General features: G+C 56.1%; 3 protein-coding genes across 7 annotated transcripts in view; 1 reads left to right on the top strand and 2 right to left on the bottom strand.

Annotated features, from left to right (window-relative positions):
• The window catches only part of MTMR14 (myotubularin related protein 14), a 35439-nt gene extending 31157 nt beyond the window's left edge, over window positions 1–4282 (bottom strand). For all 5 annotated transcript variants that reach the window (XM_054180142.1, XM_054180113.1, XM_054180129.1 and 2 more), the window contains exons 1-2: window positions 4118–4282; window positions 3905–4044 (exon numbers count right to left, since the gene is read on the bottom strand). In XM_054180142.1, coding sequence (XP_054036117.1) covers window positions 3905–4044; window positions 4118–4237 — 260 coding nt within the window. In that variant the 5' untranslated portion in view covers window positions 4238–4282. The remainder of the gene's footprint in view (window positions 1–3904; window positions 4045–4117) is intronic.
• A 1521-nt stretch (window positions 4283–5803) lies between these two features.
• LHFPL4 (LHFPL tetraspan subfamily member 4) lies at window positions 5804–19152 on the top strand. Its single transcript, XM_054180241.1, has 4 exons — window positions 5804–6370; window positions 16284–16520; window positions 16730–16746; window positions 16982–19152. Exons 1-4 carry the CDS (start codon window positions 5965–5967, stop codon window positions 16988–16990), a joined length of 669 nt encoding a protein of 222 aa, XP_054036216.1. The 5' UTR covers window positions 5804–5964; the 3' UTR covers window positions 16991–19152.
• Window positions 19153–20562: 1410 nt separating this feature from the next.
• SETD5 (SET domain containing 5) overlaps window positions 20563–22107 on the bottom strand; it is a 70347-nt gene continuing 68802 nt past the window's right edge. Inside the window, exon 23 of the mRNA XM_054180262.1 lies at window positions 20563–21985. Within this exon, the coding sequence (XP_054036237.1) occupies window positions 21386–21985 (600 nt within the window). The 3' untranslated portion in view covers window positions 20563–21385. The remainder of the gene's footprint in view (window positions 21986–22107) is intronic.

Raw genomic sequence — 22107 nt, 5'->3', positions numbered from 1 at the left:
GTGAGTGTGGAGCAACCTACCTGCAGCTGCCGTTCTGAAAAGGATAAGAAAAACAATCTATTGTTAACATGGAAATTGATCTGTTTAAGGCAAAGGTTATACAAGGTAGTGCCAGTGGAAGCAGGAAAACAGCAAACAAGACCTTCAAATCCTGCTCTGTTGTTTGGTGGTTGTGGGGTTTTATTTCTTGTTTGTTTGTTGCATTTCAAAGGATTCAGTTCTCAGAATTCATAGTGGAGGCTTAGGATTTTCCATGTGTTTCCCTACAATACACAACCATTTTGGCTGTCCAGCTCCAAGAACCTTTGATATACACCAAAAGGTAAAGAACACAAACTAATCTTTAAATGCTGTGGCCATGAAGGTGCTAAGTGCATCAAGACAGGCAAATGCTAACACAAAGCACTTCACATGGGAGCAGACGAGACTGCACACAGACAGAAGCGGACACACCGCAGACACTGGTAAGCAGCCCAGATTCTGCTCACTGCCCTCACTGCAGACCCCTGAGAGCTCCACTCCACCACCTCTTCCCTCCTCAGAGTGCACCTGAACAATACACACTGCAGGAACAGCCCATGAGCAGTGTGGGAGGTGATGCCTTCCTGCCTTATCCCAAATACCAAACTACTTTCAATTTTGCGAGATTTTGGGGTGTGTGGTGACAGGTTGGACTTGATGATCTTTGAGGTCTCTTCCAATCTTGGTGATTCTGTGATAGAGACTTGGTTGTGGGGCTGTTTTTAAATGAGTGCACTCAGTTAGGAGACACATCCTGCACTCTGCTCCAGCTGTCTTTAAGTTTCCTTTGCAAGAGCAAATACAACTGAGATACAACAACTTTAATATGGTGTTACCAGAGTAGCTCTGTGGCAAAGCTTCCAAGCCCAGAAGATGGGATTCAGAAAAAAAGATCAAATGCCCAGGAAGATCAGAAATTATAAGAGAAGCACTTCCTCAGAAGCTGGAACAAGACAACATGTTTCACCTCTCAGAACACTAATGACGCTTCCTTGGAGAGCCATTGCAGTGCTGGGGAGTAAGTCCAAGCAGCATGGCAGGGACCTGGGACATGGGGTACAAAGGAAGCCCAGTGCCCTGCAGGGGACATGAAAGAATAAGCCCCTCTGCCAGGCTCCCATGCTTGCTCTTTAGGAAGAAGCCTGCCTGTGCAGTGGAGAGACCTACTGTGCTACAAACCTGGCTGGTGGACCTTCTTGTCTCAAGAACCATTGTCAGTGAAGTTAGAGACGAACGTGGTAAGTAAACAGAACTGTACAGACTACTGCAGTAAGGGGAAAGGCTGCTCTGAAGAACAGATGCAATGCTCTTACCAAGACAAGTGATCAAATGCAGCAGAGATGGGAGCAAAAACTGTTGGAAAAGGTTCAGAAAACAAAGCACTCCTCCACACCACTGTGGAAGAGCAACATTAAGGCCCGCTTGGCACAGGGCAGAGAATGAGGTGGAAGAAATTAAGTGTTACCTTAAATCTATTTTTTCAGTTCCCAGGATTTTCAGGTTGATTTTGTTTTTCAGAAGTTCTTCCAGAAGATACTGCTGGGCAACCTTTCCTCTGTGTTAAATTAATGGCCTGCCTGCCTGCCCACCCTCCCCCTAAAAATCACATCACAAACACCTTCTTTAACATGTGGGAAACACTTCCTGTAAGAGCAAGCAACTGTATATTCCAGACAGGTCTGAAGCAAAGATGCTTCTCTTTGGGTTAAACATCACAGCACTGGAACTGAAGTGTTCCTTGCACATTGTTAGAATACAGCCAACAGTGATTCTGTTTGTGTGGAGTGCAGACACATCACAGAAGTGTCAGGTGAAACCAAAGACAAAGACTGGCCTGTGTTTGAGATCTGGATGTTTTCATTAAGCATAGTCACAGCACCTTTAAGATAGCAAGTAAAGAACTGAGTCCATCCCTCTGTTTCCATTGCCTGCAGCCTCTGCCCGCTCCTTCTGTGGGGACATCAGAAATTTCCAAGCACAGGGAATGTGCTCCTGGCTGCTGGACATGCTCTGCCACTTTCTGTGCCTCCTTGTGAAAACCACCTGACCAGGGGGCATATAGGCCAAAAAACACACAGAAAATTCCTGCTGAACCTGCCTGGACTTTAGAGTACTGTAAGCAAACTTTGATGAAGCAACATCCTTTCTTTCCACAGCTGCCCATTCACAGAACGAACGGGACCAAGAAACTGAGCTAGATGAAAAACATCTGGGGTTGGCTGGTTTCCCCACACAGCTTCAGAAGCAGTTGAACCAATGGGGAGGTGCAGAGTTTGCCTAAATGAGAAGTGCTTCCAAAAGCCTTGGTATCCTCAGAGGTGTGAAACATCCTGCACGCTTCAAGGAGGCCCCACCAGCTGATTAAGAACGTTACAAAAATGAAAGGCACCCAAAGACACTTCGTCTTAGCAGAAGTGTGTCCTGTTCACTGGAAGAAGTTCTCACGTTCCCCCCCACAAGTGCAACAGTCTCCATTTCATGATTATTCACAAAAACAATTATGATGAAACTAAAACCCAAATGTGTGGGGAAAAAAAAATCCCACCCCAAACAACAATCACTAAGCAGCTTTTACACTCAGAAATCAAGACAAGAGGAATGATGAAGGGTAGTCTGTTTCCATGACTCCTAGGTCAGCAGAGCAAGACTTGGAAAGGAATCAGTATTTAAAATGACCACTGATGGCTTGCACAAGTCTTGTAAGAACACAGGGCATCGAGTGCAAGCATGCTTGAATTCTCATCAGAGAAACGACACATCCTTTCCTCTTGCAAGGGCAGGAAAAGCAGAAGTCCTCAGTTTCTCTTCCTTAAAGACACTCTTAGCTACAAGTACAGCTTCAGACTTCAGTTTCCTTTTAAGGGGGTTTCCTCTTTTCTAATCTGATCTATCCATTAGGCAGGCACTCTCCCACCTGACAACCAACCCCCTCCCACAGCACTTGGCCCACCTACCAGTGTGCAGCTGGCAGTTTGCCTTTTGCAGCCAAAGCAGTAGGACACGCAAGAAAAACTTTGTGACTGCCATCCTTTTGAACTTGTAACTCTTGTCACAGGCACAGCTTAGATTGCAAAACTGCATTATGTTTTGTTGGAAAATAACACAAAGAGAGAGGCTGTCATTAGGGCTGCGGGGAGCAGCTAATGCTCAGCCAGAAGCAAAGCCAATGTGATTGTGGGTCAAAGTCCAGAAACACACTAGCTTGGACTTGCACTAAACCGCCAGCAAGAGTTTCCCGTTAACTCACTGAACCTCAGCACCACGGAATCAGGTACCATGAAGTGACACAGACTACTGCTATTGAGATTGTCTTCTCTGTCCAGCCCCTGTTAACCCTTCTGCCCCAAGATGCTTTCCCGTCTAAAGTGTCGTGCATCAGAGATCTTACAGCATGACCACAGGCACTTTTCCTTAAGACAGGGAGAGCATCACACAGCCCTGGTCCCAGCCACGACAGCAGGGTGACCTGTAGCACAGTAATCTACTCGAGGACAAGTGTGCAACAGAGCTAGCACTGGCCCGGAGCACCCTGTTTCCTCCGCAACCCCTGAATTACAGGCTTAGCTTCACAGCTTACACCACGGAAACCCAAGAGACCTGGAGAGCTGGGAGGAGCCTCGCGGGATCTCGCCGGCGAAGCGCAGCCTTGGCAGGCAGCAAGGAGTGCCCCGGGAGCGGAGTACCCAGCGGCTGACACCGCCGGCTATAATTAGCCGCAGCACACAGCCTGGTGGGGCTTCCCTCGGGCGGCGGGAGCCCCGGAGCGACAGCGGCCTCCGGCAGACGCGAAAGCTCCCTGGGCAAAAACGCGAAGCCGCCTCTACCGGCTGTCGGCCATGCGGGACAGGGTGCGGCAAGACTAGGAGAGGAGCGGGAGCCTTACGGGTCGCGGCTGGCATCACGCTCCAGGAGGACGATGTGCCGCGGGTAGTGGGCGCAGACCTCGCCGTGCACATTGGAGATCACGCTGTAGCGGTAGTCGCGGCCGAAGAGCTCCAGGCACCGCCGCTCAATCCGCTCCACCTGCGAACAACCATCGGTCAGCGCCCACCGCACGGACACTAGTTCCCGGCCCTCCTAGTCCCTGCTCCCTCACCTTAGCAGCCGCACCGCCACCATCCTTGGCGCGGTACTGTGTCCGGGAGAACTCCAACAGCAGCTCGGTCAGGGCGCGGTCCCCGGAGCCCGCCGGGGGGCAGCCGCGGGCCGCCGCCATCCCCGAGTCGCTTACCACCACCGCTGGCCCATAGCCCCACCCTGCCCGCCGCTTCCGCCTGCCGCTTCCGCCCGCTCGGCCAATCACCGCCGAGCTCAGGCCACGCCTCTTCCGCCCGCTACGCTGGCGTCATCGGGGTGCGACGTACTGAGTTCGCTCTGCTCCCCGCTGCAGGACTGGCGAGCCCGGCTCCGGACCTCCGGGCCCTGCTTTTCCCTTCTTCACCGGGCCGTGAGCGGCCCCCGCTGAGCCCCCAGGGGGTGAGGACCCACCTGGCTCTCGGTGCGAACCCGAAGCAGGGCGCGGCGGGAGGAACGGGGCCCGGCGCAAAGGCAGGCGCAGCCACGGCACCGGAGGCGTGGAGCACCCCTCGGGGGCAGGCTGCGTTACCCAGCAGCGGAGATGGGGGATGCCGAAGCTTTGCATAAGCCGTGTTTACACCTTTTGAGAGAAGGGGAAAAGGTTGGCAGGGACCGTTGGGCGGGTCTGCCCATGACGCTGCACAGGCATGCCCAGGTCGTTGCTCTTCGTCACGAACCCTGAGCTGGCTGTTCATTAAAGAAATCTCCCTCGGGGTGTGACCACACACACACAAAGCCAGTCGCAGTGGGAACTACCAGATGTATGGTAGTGCGGGCACTGGAGCGTGGCTGTTGTGGGCTTCAGAGAGGCAGTGGCTCGTCTGTCCAGGGTGGGAATGGGGATTGTGCCAGCTCGTAGTGTTTGCAGCGGGTTAATAGGTATTACCGGTACAGCACCAAACGCAAATGGCCCCTTTGCCAGGGGAATATAAAGGTTGTTTTCACCTGCATGTGTCTAATTTGCAAATTGTGAATCTTGATAAGGCTTGCAAATGAATGAGACCTGTGGAGGATTTAATGAGAGTGGAGTTTAGTGACAGCTATCACAGCGCAGCTTTACTGGCTTGAGAAGAAAACTGGCCCATGATGGTCTGGTCTCTGCTGGTGTTTTGGAGCCAGTATGAAGCTGCTGGGACAATTTTGCAGAGCACCTGCTGCTTGGTCTGGCAAGCGGGTCGGGAAGGCCCATTGCTCGTCTGGGAAGCGGGGGCTGCTCTGACAGCCCGCGGGTCTCCCCCAAGGTCGCGGAGGGGCCGGGGAGAGGCCGCCTCCCAGCGGCCTTGCTTCGGGCAAACGTTCCCACTCATGCGCCTACCAGCATTAACCGGGGCAGCCTCAGGTGTCTGGGTCTGTGCCCAGACGCTGCCCCAGGCGGGCCCTGCGCGGCACGGCGGGACCGAGCAGCCGGGGAGCGGCCCCGGTGGGCCAGTGTTACTGCAGCGGGCCCACAGCCGCCCCGGCCCGCACCATACCAATCCGTTCTGAATCCTGCCCAGAGGGCCCGAGCCGAAAGCTCCGGAGCGCGTTCTGCACCCCATCGAGGTGGGGGTGAGCCCCGCGGAGCCTCGGTCCGAGCGTTACCAAGCCCTCGGCGGGCAGAGCCGAAGGTGACCGAAGCGGCCCGATCCCCGCCGCCTCGGGCTCGGCTCGGCTCCGCAGTGGCGGGGGGGCGCGCGGGCGCGCGCGCGCGGTGGGGGCGCGCGCGGGGCGCAGAGGCGGCAGCCAAGATGGCGGCGCGGGTGGCGCAGGGGCCGGCAGCCCGCGGGCGCGCCTAGGCCGCGGCCCCCCCCCCCCCCCCCTTCCCCCGGGCGGGGTTCTCGCCGTCGCGGCCCCGTCCCCACCTCCGGCAGCGCGGCGGCCGGCAGGATGCTGCCCTCGCAGGAAGCCTCCAAGCTCTACCATGACAACTACGTGCGGAACTCGCGCGCCATCGGCGTGCTCTGGGCCATCTTCACCATCTGCTTCGCCATCATCAACGTGGTGGTCTTCATCCAGCCCTACTGGGTGGGCGACAGCGTCAACACGCCCAAGCCCGGTTACTTCGGGCTGTTCCACTACTGCGTGGGCAGCGGGCTGGCGGGCCGGGAGCTGTCGTGCCGCGGCTCCTTCACCGACTTCAGCACCATCCCCTCGGGCGCCTTCCAGGCGGCGGCCTTCTTCGTGCTGCTCTCCATGGTGCTGACGCTGGGCTGCATCACCTGCTTCGCCCTCTTCTTCTTCTGCAACACCGCCACCGTCTACAAGATCTGCGCCTGGATGCAGCTGCTGGCAGGTACCCACCGCCACCCCTGACGGACCTTCCCCGGGCATTGGGATGGGCGTGGGGGATGTGGGGTTCACTGCGATGTGCAGATACCAGGTACTGGTAGCAGGATCCCCGGCCACAGGGAGCACTGGGGCTGCTCCACGAAGCTGGGCTGGGTCCAGGCACTGCGGGGTTATGGTTCCAGGAGCCAGCTCTACGGCTTCCCGGGACACCCAGGCCAAGCATTCATAGCACTGAATAAGTGCTACTCAGGAGTACCAGCTTGGGGCACTGGCATGCAGGGCTCCCCAGGCACAGCTGTCAGTGCCTCTGGCCACATGGGTCAAAGCACTGTGGGGCCCTGGTTTCACAAAACAGCCTCAGGGCTTCTTAAGACAGCCAGGCTGGGCACTAGCACAGACCAAGTATCAGGAATGGGCACTGGCTTAGGGCACAGGCACCTTGGGCTCTCCAGGTGCTGGTATCAGTGCCTCTGGCCACAAGGCACACCAGGGTTCCCCAGGAAATCGGAGCTAGTTACAGGTATTGTGGATCTATAGGACTTTCCAGCCAGAAATTGTCTCCAGAGCGCTCCAGGGCTTTCTGGGACACTTAGGCCAGGCATTAGTACTGAGAGAAAACCAGGGATGGGCACCTGTTTTGAACACTGGCTGCCAGGAATCCCCAGGTGAGATCTGACCCCAGGGAACCACAAGCTTTCTGGGATACAGCAGGAAAATTGGATCAGGGACCTGCCCTAGAACAGACACCAACTCTGGGGCACCTGGACGGCTTGGAGCACCCCAGGACAGCCAGGGCAGGGACTTGCCTCAAGGCACCCCAATACACCTCAGGCAGGGACCAGCTTTGGGACAACAGAGTCAAGGACCAGCTGCAAGGATGCCTTAGGAAGCCTTGAACCTAGACCCCGCCCTGAGCACCCCACATCAGGGACTAGTCTCCTTGTCTGTCCAGCCCCAAGGACATCCCTGAGTAAGCCTGCCTCGAGGGGATAACTGCTTTAGGGGAATGCATGGATGCCCACAATGGTATAAAAGCACCTATTCACAGCCAGACCCTCCAGCTGCCCCTTAAAGAGTTGTTGTGCCCAGGCCTCCTTTGCCCAGCATTGTGGAAGGGCTGTGGGGACAGACCTTCCCCAGCTGTCTGCATAAAGAGACCCCAAGTACAGTGCTTGCCACAGGACACCATGCATTTACCTCCACGGCTTTGCACTAGTGGCCAGAGGCTCAAGCCCATTCTCTGCAAATGTGGTCCAGTCTGTAGAGCCTCCTTAGCTCCCTCCACAAAAGAAACCCCACCACAGATGTACCCCAATATCCTCATAGAAGCACTTCTCAAAGGGACACTCTGAAGGGGACCTATTGCATACATTGATAAAGATCCTGAGTATCTCCTTGAGCACAGACCTCCAAGCTGTCCTCACAGAGGGTCTGTCCTTACAGAGGGTCTGTCCTTGTGGCAGAAAGACCTTGACAAAAGATGCTGAGCTTCCCCCAAGCAGTGGGAGCTTTCACTTCTCTCTCCAGTTTCACTGTGCAAGAGAAGACATCCTGTACTGTATACAAAGTGTGAATAGACCCAGAGCCCCCCATGTTCGTAATGAAAGGGCCCCAGGAGAAGGTCTCAGTCCAGTGAATGTGGGAGGACTGGACCAGCCCCACCATGGTGGAGGCTTGCAGCCTGCCCTGCTCTCTCTGTTGCAGCTGGCTTGGGCTGGAGAGCTTGACCTCTCCTCACCCAGATCAGGACCACAGCCAGACCTGGTGCTGCCTTGGCTTATCAGGGAATTCTTTCATCTTTAATTTTCCCTGTCCCGAAGATTTACCGGTTTAAGGCAAGCTCAGAGCCCAAATCCTACCGATTTTCAGCAGCTTAATCAAGAGGCTTGGAGCACCCAGCCGGTGCTGCTGCTGTGCAGGGAGACCTGTGGCATAGGAACTGCACTGAAGGCAGCCCCAGGCCTCCTACTCAGTGCCCCCTGCCCTACCCTGGCTCAGACTTGGGTGGCCAGAGCAGCACCCTGCTGCTGTCACCCCTAGGTACACCTTACCCTTCTTGGGGCTTGTCCCTGCTCACACCTTGCTCCTTGCAGCTACACCTGTGCTGCTCACAACTGCACTTGTGGGAACCCTGTGTGCATGGCATGCTGGGGCCATGGGCCAGCTCTTGGGACCCCAGCTCTTGTCTCAGAGCTTTCCCAAAGCACTGTGGCTATGTGGCTTGTCTTGGGGAAAGTCCAAGGCAACATTATCAGAGACTGGCCATCCACCCTGCCCTGAGACAGGGCAGCAAGAGAGAGCTCCTGTCTTGCAGGAGAGGCTGTTGCTGCCATCAGGGAGGGCCAGAACAGAGAGAAGTGGTGAGGTGCTGTGTCCCAGCAAGAGAGATCCTGTCTGGGCAGGGTTGAACTTCCCCAGGCATGTCAGAGACAGCTGCAGGTGAAGAGGGAGCTGGCACCACGAAGAAGACACCATGGGCCAAATCCCCTGGGTCGGACAGGGATATGGCCTGATGCAGGCTCTGACACAACATGGTGGCAAACTTAGGAGATTCACCTGCCTGAGAGGTTGTGGGGGCTGTGCCAGAGCAGAGGGCTTGGAGGGGCAGAGAAGGGAAAGGCATTCCTCCTGCCTTGGTGGACATGTACCACTGTGACAGAAGCAGCAGTGAGGCTCAAAGTTTCATTGTCTCACTGGTGAAAACCAGCTAAACCAAGTAAAAGGCAGAGAGATGGGGCAGAGAGATGGGGAAGAGAGATGGGGTAGAGAGATGGGGTAGAGAGATGGGGCAGAGAGATGGGGCAGAGAGATGGGGCAGAGAGATGGGGAAGAGAGATGGGGCAGAGAGATGGGGCAGAGGAAGGTCCACCCTGACCCTTCAGGATGGCTGGTGCAGAATACAGGGCTGCTGAGCGAGGGCACAAACCTGCTCTTCAGAGGAGAAGGAGCAAGAGGAGGAAGGTGGGGGAGCAGGAGGGGAGGAGGATCAAGAATTTGGTATCTCAGAAAAAAAAAGAAGTTTAAATCATCAATGTATAATTAGTGGACGATAATCAGGAGAGGGTTTAATTAGAGCTTCACAGAAAGCTCCAGCTCAAAAGCCACTGCCCCCCTAGGAGGAAACTGGATCTAATTAAGAGGAAAGACTCTGCTTTATCACAAATAGAAATGTAGCCATCTGCCCTGCTCAAAATCCCAGTAATGCAAAATGAGATTTTGCTAAATCCTTCTGTTACAAAACCAGAAATGGGTCTTAAACATGAGCACATCAACAACTGCATGGCTGACTGCACCTTGATACCACAGCAGTCCTCAGAATTAGTGGAGGAGCTCCTTCAGGAAGTCCCAGGGGATTTGATGCTTGCTTGAAGAGAAATGGGTGGTCCCTGTCATCCCTCCTCCATAGAGGGCAGGTACAGGAGTGAGATGAAGGCAGCAGGAGTGATTTTGTGGATGCTTCCACTTCAGCAAGCACACAGCAGACATCTGCTGGAGCTCAGGGGACAGGAGTACACCACCAGCCACTGAGGAGGCTACCCAGGAGCCTGAGCATTTCCTCTGGTTTCACAGTTCTGTGGTGTGATAACCCTGTGAGTTAACTTTGAGCTTTGAGCAGAGTTGTCCTGGTGTCCCTGGAAGTGAGAAACCCCAGCCACATCCACCTTCCTCCTGCGAGGACAGTCCCTCTGAGCGTGCCTGGGGCTCTGTTTTCAGGAGGGCTTTGGATTTGTACTTACAATCTGCTGAGGGTCGACAGGCAGCCATCTGAGCACACAGTGCATCATGCACTCAAGAAGTGACTGCCCACATCTGAAGGCATTGCCCTGCGCCTCAAGTCCAGCAGTCAGTATGCTGAGGCCTTCCAGCTCCCTTAGGCCAGGCACAGCACCACACCTGGGCTGCCTTTCCACCCGGGACCATGTCCTTGGCCACGGGGCTGGGGTTTGTCTTTATCAGTGGCCCCTCAAAGTTATTTGTGATGTGTCCAGGCATCTTTGCTGATGGAGAATGTGATAATATCTATATCAGCCCTTATCTCCTTTGGGAGAACCCCCTTTGGAGTTACACCCCTCTCTAGGATGGGTTCTTCCCACCCAGTGTGTGAACTGGGAGGAGAAGCAGATCCTTAGCAGCTTCGTCTTCTGCACACCAGCTGTGTTTGCCGCCGGCTGAGCAGGGACCCCTCACATGGTGTGGCTGCATGGCTGCATTTGTTCATCATGCCTGTGAAGAGGAGTGGTGAGGAAGTCCTTTGCCAGCTGCAGGGCTGAGCATGGCTGAGCTGCACAGTGTGGTGGTGTGGCTGCAGCCTTCAGGGAGAGCTGTGGGTGTTTAACCTGGAGAAGAGAGGACCAGATCAATGCTTGTCATTGTCTAAAAGGTGTTTGTCGAGAGCATGAGGCCAGACTCTTTTAGGTGGTGTCCCATGACAGGAAAAGAGGCAGTGGGCACAAGCTGGAACACATGAGGTTCCATCTGAACATAAGGGAGGCATTTCTTTACTTTGAGGGTGCTGGAGCACTGGAACAGGCTGCTCAGAGAGATGGTGGAGTCGCCTTCTGTGGAGAGATTCAGCACCTGGCTGGACGTGATCCTGGGTAATGTGATCTAGGTGACCCTGCTTGAGCAGTGTTCCCTTCCAAACCCTCCTCTTCTGTGGTTCTGTGAAAGCAGAGTCTGGGCTGAGTGAATGCCGCAGGCCTGAAGCACTCCTTGGTGCTGCTGGTGGTGTGGTGGCTCTGCTGAGCCACGTCAGGACAGGCTTGTCTTCCTGCCTGGGATTTGCTGGAGAGACAGCTCCTCTCAGAGAGAGTTTGGGCCTCCAAAACCATTGCTTTTTCCTGGATATAAATCATTTCTGGAAATCCTTAATGAAAAAAAGTCAGAGAGAGAGAGACACCACTGCTCCAAACCAGCTAGGATCAAAACTGGAAGAGCTGCTGGGAAGGATAATGAAGTCTTCAAGCCCTTTCTCTGCCCACAGAGGGAATATTGCCCCTAGATGATCTTCCAGGTGAAGCACTTCTGCTTGCTGACCTTGGCGCAAGAAGGAGACATCGCTGCTGAAAACCTTTGCGTTTCCTGAATTACCTTCTAGCTTCTGCCCCCAAAGAAAGCTTTCCTGAAGATTTCCCCTCTCCTTTGCCTGCTAATCCTGTGGTGCAGCTGGGACAGGAGCAGGACCTGACATCCTTTCAGCACCTTGTGCTCCAAAGCGGCCGGCCCTGGGCTTTGGAAGTCATCATAACCCTCCCGTAGTGGCAGTTAATGTAGCCTGCGGACCTGCAGGCAGAGGCTGAGCTGGTGTTTCAGAGCTGCTCGTGTCCTAGAGCTTACATCCCTTCACTGTTGTTCCAGATAAAGTAACTGTCAGTTCTGATTCATGCAAACCCATAACTCCATTCTGAATCCTGCTGAGTTTTTGGCTCAGAAACAGCCTGTGCAGAAAACCGCCGTAAGGGAGCTCCTGTCTGTGTAAATGGCCGGTGCCAGCAGTCCTGAGCACACTGCCTTTGGTTTCACTTAGTTCTGAGGGCTCCTTATTTTTGGGAGGTGGAGGGGCTGTATTTTTCTCCTTTCCTTCTGGCACTCAGCTCTCAGGAGGTTTCCTAATGAGAAGCAGCCACTCCAGACCCCGAAGTGGGAGCACAGACTGTAGTCCTTTGGGGGTTCCTCTGAGGCTTGTGTGCAGCGCCCAGGGGCACTACCTTGGGGATCTCCAGCGTGGAGCCTTGGTGTGCAGATTGCAAGGCATCGCAGTGAGTGGCCGTGGAGGGTGGCACAGTGGAGGGTATGACGCCCAGGGCTTCCTCCACTTCAGCACAAGGTGGATGTGAGGGGGTAGATGAGGGTGTGTGTCACTGAACTATCCCCAGCAGAGAGATGCGTCTGTGGTAAAGGTCAGGGTGATACGTGTAAGGGCAGGGGACAGCAGCTTGCTGAACCTGAGGGAGGGTGAGACACTGCCCATGGGGCACTGTCCCCAAGCTAGGTTTAACAAGCTCCTCTGAGACTCAGCAGTTGCTGGTTTTCCCCCACATTTTCTGATTTTTAGTCCCTTGTATGTCCTGTGGCAGTGTAATGCTCTGCATGCCTGTCCTGTGAGGGAGGTTGTATCTCTGAGCTGCAGGACCTGTCCTTAGCCCCTTCCACCCCATGGCAGACAAGAGCAATAAAAGCCAGTCTTCATCCAAACCTGCAAACTAAACTAGACAGCCAAAGTGATTAAAAAATCAGATTTGAAGCCTGCAGGCACAACTGCATAGGACTGGGGGGCACTGGGATAGCTTTGGTGCTCAGCAAACACGTGGCTTACTCAGGCTTCAGTCTTGGCTGAAGGCAGCATCTGTTGGTGGATGTTACCTTGCCAGGAGGAGCTTCCTCAGCTTTCAGCTAAGATCTTGCTCCACTGCTGCAGCCTGAGCCATAACACTGAATTCCCTTCAATTCATTTGTGAGGGTACCAAAAGCCCTTGAGATGCATATCTCATTTCTTAGGGACCCTGACAAGGGAGTGCCAATGAATGGGCAGTCAGGAACCAGCTGCAGTACCAAGCTGAGAAATGCCAGAGCCCCAGCTCCAGCAGGCTCCCAGGGGCAGCCCTGCAGACCACAGCTGCTGTGTCCTCCCTCCACATACACCCTGCCCCACTGACCACTGAAATGCCCTTTCTCCAATCTGCCTTTCCAGCTGGGAAAACTGGAAGAAGGAGTTGGAGCCCAGGGCCTGTGGAAGGCATAGCAGCTGTGGGGTGTGATGAAGCAGCTGACTGTCCTCAGTGCCACCAGCAGTGGGGACCAGCGTGGCACCCTCAGAACAACAGGAATGAAAAGCTAAATGGACAGGAGTGTGGTTGGGTTTTTGTCCTCTTTAATAGCAGCTCTTGTAGATGTCATCACTTGGTATTTTTCATGCAGTTGCAAGGCACAGAAGTAGGCTGTTTTAAACAAAACCCAAGCTCCTCCTGCGGGTCTGCAAGAGACCTCAGTGCTTTTGGAGGCAGATGCTGGCAGAATGGTGCCATGGACAGAGGGATGGGCAGGCACAGCCCCATCCTTGTGCCCCTCAGACCTGCTGCAAGGGGCTTGTTGGAAAGGGCAGTGCCCAGGTTTGTCGAGCACGTAGGGATCCCCTCTTTGCTCTGCATTTCAATGTCACTCCTCGCTGCAGGCACGGTAAGGTGTTCCCAGGACATCAGGCGGCCTGGGGACATGTAGTCAAGGGAATTGCTTGTGACAGAGCAGAGGACTTGGCTTGCTGCTGGGAACATACAGGACAGATGGACAGAGGAGAGAGTGCTGCGCTGCTCTTCACTGGGGGAGAACCTGCCTTTGGTGGCACAGCTCCTTCCTGGGGAGCTGCAGAGTAGTGAGGGGCTTGGGGGAAGAGGCTGGTCACCCCTGGGCAGAGGCATTTGGGTACATGCAGTGGCTTGGGCATGCTCCTTTGCCCTGGTGGTAAATCTGTTGTTTAATTCTCTCTGGCAAACAGGGTCTGTGAGACCTCGGGCAGAGATCCTGGAGCTGCCCTGGGGGCCAGGGCACAGGCTCCCCCTTGCCCTGGTGCCAGTGCTGAGAGGGCACATGGGGACAGGAGGAACCAGGGCAGGCAGATGCAGGCTGGAGCCTGCCCAGTGGTTCTGTCATTGGCCATCACTTCCTGTGTTATGACAACCTGCTGCTGTGTTGTGACAACCAGCTCACGTGCTCTGTGTTTCTCTTGCACCTTTTGGAGCTGCTCTCTGCTATTGTCTGAACCCTCTCTCTTCTACAGTGAGCACTGTAGAGGAGCAAGCTCTCAGTGCTTTGCCCAGGCAGCTGGATCTACCTAGAGCCCAAATAAATGCTCAGAAAGGCAGAGGAAATCCTGATACTAGAAGAGCCCAAGAGAAACCCCAAAGGCTGCTGTTCAGCTCCTGTGAAGGCCCAACTGAGGGCCATGCACAAAAGTGGGAGCTCCTTCAAGCCCTTGCTGGTGCAGGTAAAATTGGCACCTGATTTTCATTTACCTTATGTTTGCTGCCTTCAGCTAGCCTGGAGCAGAGCCCTGTTCTCTTCTGGGCTGAGAGGGGCTGTCGCTCAGGGCCACTGCCTGCCCGAGCAGCTGGAGTGCTGAGCCTGCTGCTTGCCACGCTTTCCTGTGGGCTAAGCATGCACCCAAGGCTCTTTTCTCCTCCTCACCAATGCCAGCAGAGCTGTTACAGCCATGCCCATTTCTAGGCTGAGTTGTGTCAGCCTGACCAGTGCTGTGAGAGCAAAACCACCCCTCACTGAGGATGGCCAAAGGACACCTTGGCTTTTTTCACAGCTGTGCTGCACCAAGAGCTCAGTGGATCCTAAAATCCTCTTGACGTCTCTGCTTTCCTGGGAGGAGTCCCCAGCACAGGTCTGCCACTCCTCCTCACCTTTAACTCAGGCCCTCAGATGAATTTCATGCCATCTAGCTGGAAGGTATCCAGGTTAGCAGGTAGGCCAGGTTGCTTCTCACTGTTGGAACAGGCTGCCCAGGGAGGTGGAGGAGTCACCATCCCTGGAGGTATTCAAAAGATGTGTAGCTAGGGCACATAGTGCCACGGTTTACTGGTGACTTGGTGGTGCTGGGCTAGTGGTTGGTCTCAATGATCTTAAAGGTCTTTTCCAACCAAAACCCATCTGTGATTTACTGTGCAGCACACAGCATCACTGCTGATTATATGTTTCCTTCCAGAGGGCATGGCTCTGGGTTGGTCTCATCCCAGCAGGCAGGGAGCTCCCCAAGATGAGGCCATTCTTGGCTGGGAAGTCCCTGGTGATGATGTGCTGGAGATGCCAGCTTATCAGCTCCTCGTGCATGCACCGCACTGTGCAGTCGTGTGGTGCCAGGGTGGCACCAGGGCTGTGCACGGTGGTAAATCAGCTCACAGATCTTGCCATTGTCTGCAGAGGCCCTTTTACCAGGTGGGTTTGTAGTGTGGCTGGAGGAGGCAGAGTCTGGGTGGCAGCTGGTCTGTATGATGTGCTGGTGCACAGGCTGTTGAGAACAGCTCTTCCCTCCCCTGCCCTGGGAAGAGCAATCGGCACAGCTCGTTGGGGTGTGAGGGCTGTGCTGAGTCCCAGTGCAATGCCCTGTGCCAGCCCTGTACTTGCTTTCCCCTCATCCTGGGCATTCCCTTCCTTACTGAGAGCAGTGAAAAGCGCCTGTCAGCACCCCAGAGCTTGCCAGCCAGACCTCCAGCTGCTACCCCCCGCAGGCTGCTGCCACAGCAGCACATGCCCAGCAGGGTGGTGGTGTCTCTTCAGCAGTAAAGGGCTGGGGAGGTACAGGCACGAGCCTATCGGTTCTTCCCCAACCCAGGACGAAGACAGCCCCAGGGCACCCTAGCTGCTCTCCAACATCTGTAATGTTTTCAGCTTTCCCAGCTGATAGGGGGTGAGGAGCTTTTCTACTTGCTGTAACTGGAAAAAATGTCACCTCCTTACCTTGACAGTCATGGGCTCTGTCACAGCATTTCCCTTCCTGTCAATCCCTGATGTCTCTCTGCTTGGCACAGGCTGTGAGGTCGTTGGGTGCAAGGGCTCCTGGGGGTGATGACCCTCTTGGCAGGCGGCATCCCTGCCTACAGCATGGCAGTAGGTCCTGCCCGCAGGTGGGGAGCCTGTGGTCATCAGGCCTAGGAGAAACCACTGATCCTGTGGCTGATGTTTGAAGAAGCCAAGTCCCCATTTGTGCATGGGCCAGGTTTGGGGCAGCCACAAGCAAACACAGCCCCCTGTCAGAGCAGCGATGTCTGTCATTTGCTGTGTCACCTGGCTGCTGTGGAGCCGAGGTGGGTTCCCTGACGGGCCCTGGCTGTATCCATGCACTGACTGGGGCTCAGCACCTGGCACTGACACCCTGGTGGCCGCTCTGATGCATCACCCTCCTCTCCCCCTTGCAGCGCTCTGCCTGGTGCTGGGGTGCATGATCTTTCCCGACGGCTGGGATGCAGAGACCATACGGGACATGTGTGGGGAGAAGACAGGGAAGTACTCCCTGGGCGACTGCTCCGTTCGCTGGGCTTACATCCTGGCCATCATCGGCATCCTCAACGCCCTCATCCTTTCCTTCCTGGCCTTTGTCCTCGGCAACCGGCAGAACGACCTGCTGCACGAGGAGCTCAAGACAGAGAGCAAAGGTGAGCACCGTGCTGCTGGGGGTCCTGGGGCCCCACACCATGGCCCTGGGGGGATCCCAGCCTGGGGGCCTCAGCCCCTTTGGCAGCCTGCAGCTGGGCGAGGGTTTCATGGGCTTAACTGCCGCCTGCAAAGTGATGCAGGCAGGGCAGGATGGGAGCAGGCTGCGGAGCCCCTGCCCTACCTGACAACATCTCTTCTGTTTCCACAGATTTTGTCGGCACTGCGGTAAGTCCTGAGTGTCACCGTCCTGTCCCCTAGCCCTGGCTGCGTTGTGCCTTGGGGTGTGGCTGTTCCGAGTGGACCCGGATGGGATGGGGACCCTGGTTGTGTGGGGCAGTGGGTGGTAGGGAAGGGAGGCAGCAGAGGTGGGGACAGGTATGTGTATGGCATGTGCTGGTGGCACCATGGTGCAGTTGGGCCTGCCCAGCACCAGCCCTGATCCGCTGTGCTCTCCCTGCAGAGGATATAAGGCCGAGCGCCTGCAGCAGGAGCCTCTTCCCACGGTCAGCAGTCTGGGCGCTCCCTCCCCGTCCTGCCCTTCGTCTGCTGCCAGTGGCCATGCAGTGTCCTGCGCCGCCCCCGGGGCCGCGCTGGCCACCCGCTGCATCTGCGGCCACCGCCATGCCCATGCCGGCACCACCATCCCACGCACCCTGCCAGTTCCACACCCCGTGCTGCCCGCGGGCCGCCATCGGGGGAGGATGCCCCAGCCTGCTTCATTCAAGAACAGCATCTAGCTGTGGTTTTGTTTCAAGGAAAAGACAGTCTTGGAGTTTTTAACAGATTTCTACATCCCCAGGACTCCTGACCTGCTGCCTCCCACCTGAACGCGTGCCCAGTGATGCCCTGTGCCGGCTGCTCCAGGCCCTGGCCCCCTCCCTGCTCCCATTTTGTACAGCTCCGTGATCCTGTCTCCACAAGCTAGGGGACCCGGTGGCTGGGACAGGGCCCAACCCCTACTTTTATGTGTAAATTCATATTCTCTAAACAGGGTAAAGCGACTTGAGCCCCCTCGCCCCCTGCCCTGGGAGCCTGGCCCCAGGACATGGTGTTTCCTGGCATCTGGCTGGGGGCTGCTGCTGCTGCTCTCTGCCCCACCCCCAGCACCGGGGCTGCTGAGACACCCAACTTGTGCTGCTGCTGAATGTAAGCCCTGGTAAGTGGGAGCAGCTGAACTCACAACTCCCCCCACCCCGGGCAGGTGCAGGAGGATCCCTCACCAGGCCCCTCCCCAAGCTGGCCGCGGGCTGTTGCCAACCACCTTCCCTTCCCATCCCCATACGGTGCTTTATCTCCACTGGTGACGGCAAGGCTCTTCCCGCCACACAGCGCGGCCTGGGGGGACTCAGGTGCTCCTGTGCCCAACCTACCATCCTGGCCATGTCCCCTGGCTGCACCTCGCTGGCCCGTGGTGATGGCCTGGAGGGAGCCAGTGGCAGCTGCCTGCGGCAGAGCTGAGCCTGGCAGGCTCTGAGCACGCCCCAGCCTCAATTGCACGCACATGGCACCCAAGAGCTGGCACTGACACCCTCCCCAGCACGGGCGGCTGCCATCCAGCTGTGGCTCTGCTGGCCAGACCGGTGTAGGCAGGCTTCCCCAAGTCCTGGCTGCAGGGGACTTGGGTAGCTGCAGCCCCTGCAATGCAATAAAGTCCCCAGCACCGGCCATGTCTCAGTGCGAGCAGCCAGGGGCTGTTTGCAGGGCTGGACTCAGGTGCTGGGCAAGGCATGGGAGAGGCACTGGGATGGGCACAGGGAGCAGAGCAGGAGCACGGCCTCAGGATGGGCAGCCCTGGGCAGAGGAGCTGGGAGGCTGCCGAGGAACGGCAATGAAGGGCTCTGCAGGAACTGTTGCCCAGTCCAGGGTGCTGGGGGCTGGCAGGAGCAGGTAAGTCGTGCCCTGAGGCCCTGCGGTGAGGGACTCAGCTGTGCCGAATCACTGTCTGGGAGCCAAAGCCACCCGGGACAGCACGCGTGCTGGCACTCCTACCACGGTCTCTGCTAGCCACGAGCCTGGTGGTGGCCACATCGCTCCTGCAGCTGCCCTCCAGAGCCGGACCAGCAGGAGGCCCCCGTGCCCAGCGGCAGCTGCCCTCCAGAGCGGGGCAGCAGGAGCTCCCTGGGTCTTGCCAGCTTGCAAGTGCCGTTGCTGGCCAAATTGGAAAAACCAACCAAGCAAATCAGTGGAGAAAGGAATACAGTAGCTGTAAAATATCTGTATTTTAGTACAAAGTTTGATACAGTGTTTCACAAAACCTTATTGAAAAATATAAATCAAACCAGGAGCTCAGAGCCCTGTGGTGTGTGAGGGGTGGGGATGGACCCCTCCACGTGCTGCTGGTGCGAGGAGGTCAAAGAACCCTGTGTGGGCATCAGCCATTACAGCTCATGGGGTGGGGGGGTGCCTGAGGTGGCATCAGGGCTGTGGTGGGACGTGAAGGTGGGGATCCCACCCTATGCCCCGGCGAGGCCGAACCTCTGTCTGCACAGGCTGGCACATGAGGGTGCCTCTGCCCAGGGCAAATCTCGAGGGAGAGGGTCTGGTCCAGGTGGGGGTCCCACCTATCCCTGCATTTCAGTTCCCTCTTTTCCCTCTCCATGAGTCTTCATAGCAACCTTCCCAGGAGGTGCTTGCTGCCCACAGCTCCTTTGGGGGCAGGTGTGGAGGAGATGGAGACAGTCTTCTGAGGTGGGGGGTGGGGGTGTGCAGGATGAGTCACCACAGACACTCCCACAAGGTGTCAGGGGGAACCTCATTGTGAGCATGGCTGAACACCAGAGGTGATGGGTACCTAAGATACACCAACTTTGAGGGTCAGCATTTGGAGGCAACATGTGCTGGCCCCACACCAGGTTAGGCCCATCTCAAGACTTCCTAAGGGAAAGACAAACAGTGTGAGAGCTAAAAACCCTGGCCTCTGCATGCAACAAACCAGAGGACATCCTCTACCCCCTCTCCTCCCCACATGAACTTCGAACAACAAAAGGAGCAGCAGCAGGCCACAGTTTTACAATGGTGTCAGCTCAGGCTTCACCCAAACTGCGGGCAAAAGGGAGCTGTGCAGAGCTGCCCCTGAAGGGACAGGGAAGAGAGAACAACGTGCATTCCCCTCACCCCACAACCTGGACCCCCCGCACCCAAGGTGGTAAGGAAATGTCAAGAAACTTTCAAAAATGCTGTTTTTAAAGTTAAGTATTTTTATTATCAAAATTATTACATCTCTTGTGAAAGTTCAAATGTTACAGCATGGTGTAAAAACTCCACTAGAGTAAGAAGCTACAGCCCCCACCTTTCCAAGAGCTTTCCAGGGTCCCTCCCTCCTGTCCCCTTGCTGTGGCCAAAGGTGCTGGAGCTTGGGCAGGGGCCCCCCCCCGGCCCCCTCCCGCTGCCCATCAGGGCAGAGCCTGCCTGCCCCGTGCTGCTCAGAGCACGGAAGGGGAGGCTGCACCCCCAGGGCTAAGCCGCGTGAAGTTTACACCTATTTTATACAGTATACAGACACCCAGCTGCGGGGTGACAAGTTCCATCCCAACACGCTCACAGCCAGACAGCGTGAGAAAGTTACTCTTTGTTTCAGTATTTAAAAGTCTCCCCTAGGCTGAACAAACACCTGATTCAACTGTGAATTAGAGAAACCTGTAACAGTCCTAAAAAAAACCAAAGGAAGAAGACTGTGCATCTGAAAGGACAGGGGAGACAGACTCACAGCATTATGTTATCCAAGAGAAAGGAGAAGTTCCACTGCAGCACCAGGGATGACACCTGTCGTATATTAGCTAACCTACTATGGTTATAACTGAATATAAAATTAGATAAATAAAAACACGCCCGATATTACAGTAAACAAGTGAGAAAGAAGCTGGCAATCGTATGGAATCGGACAGACAGCGCACTGCGTCTGGGCCGGCTCTGCTGCCGCGCTCGGCGGGGGACAGCGGCTGGGGCGCGCATCCCGCGAGGTGCTGCCTGGACAGCCTCTGGCGTGGCGCAGACCGGGGTTCCCTCCCAGCACCCAACCCCTCCGCAGCGCCCCCCCAGCTCCTCAGCCAGGCCCCCTGCGTGCCTCAGCATCACTTTACTTACCCAGCCCCGGCCTGCTCCCAGGGACCGCCCGGCAGGGCAGCGGCACGTGGCAGCAGCCGCCCCAGCAACGCTCCCGCTCGGACCCGCGGCGATGGCCCCCACCAGAGCGGCAGGCAGCAGCGCATCCCAGATCCTTTGCAGCGACAGGCACACGCATGCTCCAACTCCCTCCCCCATGCTAGTTCACATTTGTGGAGATTCCATGGTCCTGGGAAAAGCTCCGACCGCGGCAGTCGTGACCCAGGCCCGAAGGCAGCGGTGCGCGCTTGTCTGCTCGTGACTGGAATGATCGTAACGGATTAAAGCCCTCCCCAGAACGCACCGAGAACCTGACCTATAAAGAGAACTTTGGGATTGGAGTTCAACTTCCCCCAACATTTTCTTTAATCTGCTTTCGTGTTCAAGATGAGGCCCATGCTGCACGAGTGACTATGGCCATGGGCACGGACAAGAGACAGAGGCTGCACCACAGTCATTGCACTTGAACCATTTGCTTTTGTGTGTTGTGTTTTGTTTTGTTTGTGGTTGGGTTTTTTTTGCAATGTACCCACGCACCAGGGAACAGCTTTGCTACAGTCTCTGCCTCAGAGAGATCTGCATTCTCTTACAAGGCCAGAGGCCAATACTGCTCACAGATCTCACCTGTGCATTTCAGACCCCAGCCTCTGACCCCTGGCACCCCAGCATCAGGTGCAAGCTCCCAACACTGGCCCAGGAGCCACTTCCAGAGGTGAGTGGAAGGAGCTATGGGCAGTTTCATCCTCCTGGAGTCCAGGCAGCCCTAGGAAAGTCCTGTTTGAGTCTTTACTCCAGAACCTTGAAGCTGCTGAAGTCTGTACTGATGGACACTGCTTCCCCCACGGTGTGGATAGTGTTGTGCATTGGAAATCACTGCCCCCCGGGAGCCCTGGTAGAGAACAGACTGCCCAGAGCTGGGCAGGCTGATAGTCCGCAAGTCTGACTGTAGTGACCTAGCGCTGGGGGGAGCAGAGGCGGAGCCCGACGCGCCCGTGCACGGCTGGGAGCCCGACTCAGAGGAGAGAGAGTCCACAGCCGTCTGCTGTGCTGGGCTGGCAGCAGCAGGGCAGCCCTTCTTCAGGAGGCTGCCACTGCTGCTGCCAGAGTGCTGCTGGCTGCTGTAATACCCCGAATTCCCTGCAAACAGGGCAGAAGAGTCTGTGGAGATTGAGTGGGCTGAGCTGGAGTACGGGGCGGAGGAGAGGGGTGTTTCTGAGGAACTGTGAGAGAGGCTGTGTCCTGTCCTCTGTGCTGCTGCTCGATAGCTGTATCCAGGAGACTGAGCAAGGTGTCCTCTGTAGGGGGAGGAGCTCTGCTGGAGAAGGGTCTGTGATTCTGCCTGGGGACTGTCAGACTGCAGGAGCTGAACAAGTCAGTGAGGAAAAAAAAACAGAACAGGCATGTCAGACTGACTTCCCCCTTTCCTACCTCCTTGACAACAAAGGTTCTTGGTGTAGCAGGGTGGGGAATACCTGGCAGCCAGAC

The sequence above is a fragment of the Dryobates pubescens genome, chromosome 1, assembly GCF_014839835.1.
Source record: "Dryobates pubescens isolate bDryPub1 chromosome 1, bDryPub1.pri, whole genome shotgun sequence".
NCBI lineage: Eukaryota > Metazoa > Chordata > Aves > Piciformes > Picidae > Dryobates > Dryobates pubescens.
Note: the sequence above shows the minus strand (reverse complement) of the source record. Positions and strands in the feature narration are given on the sequence as shown.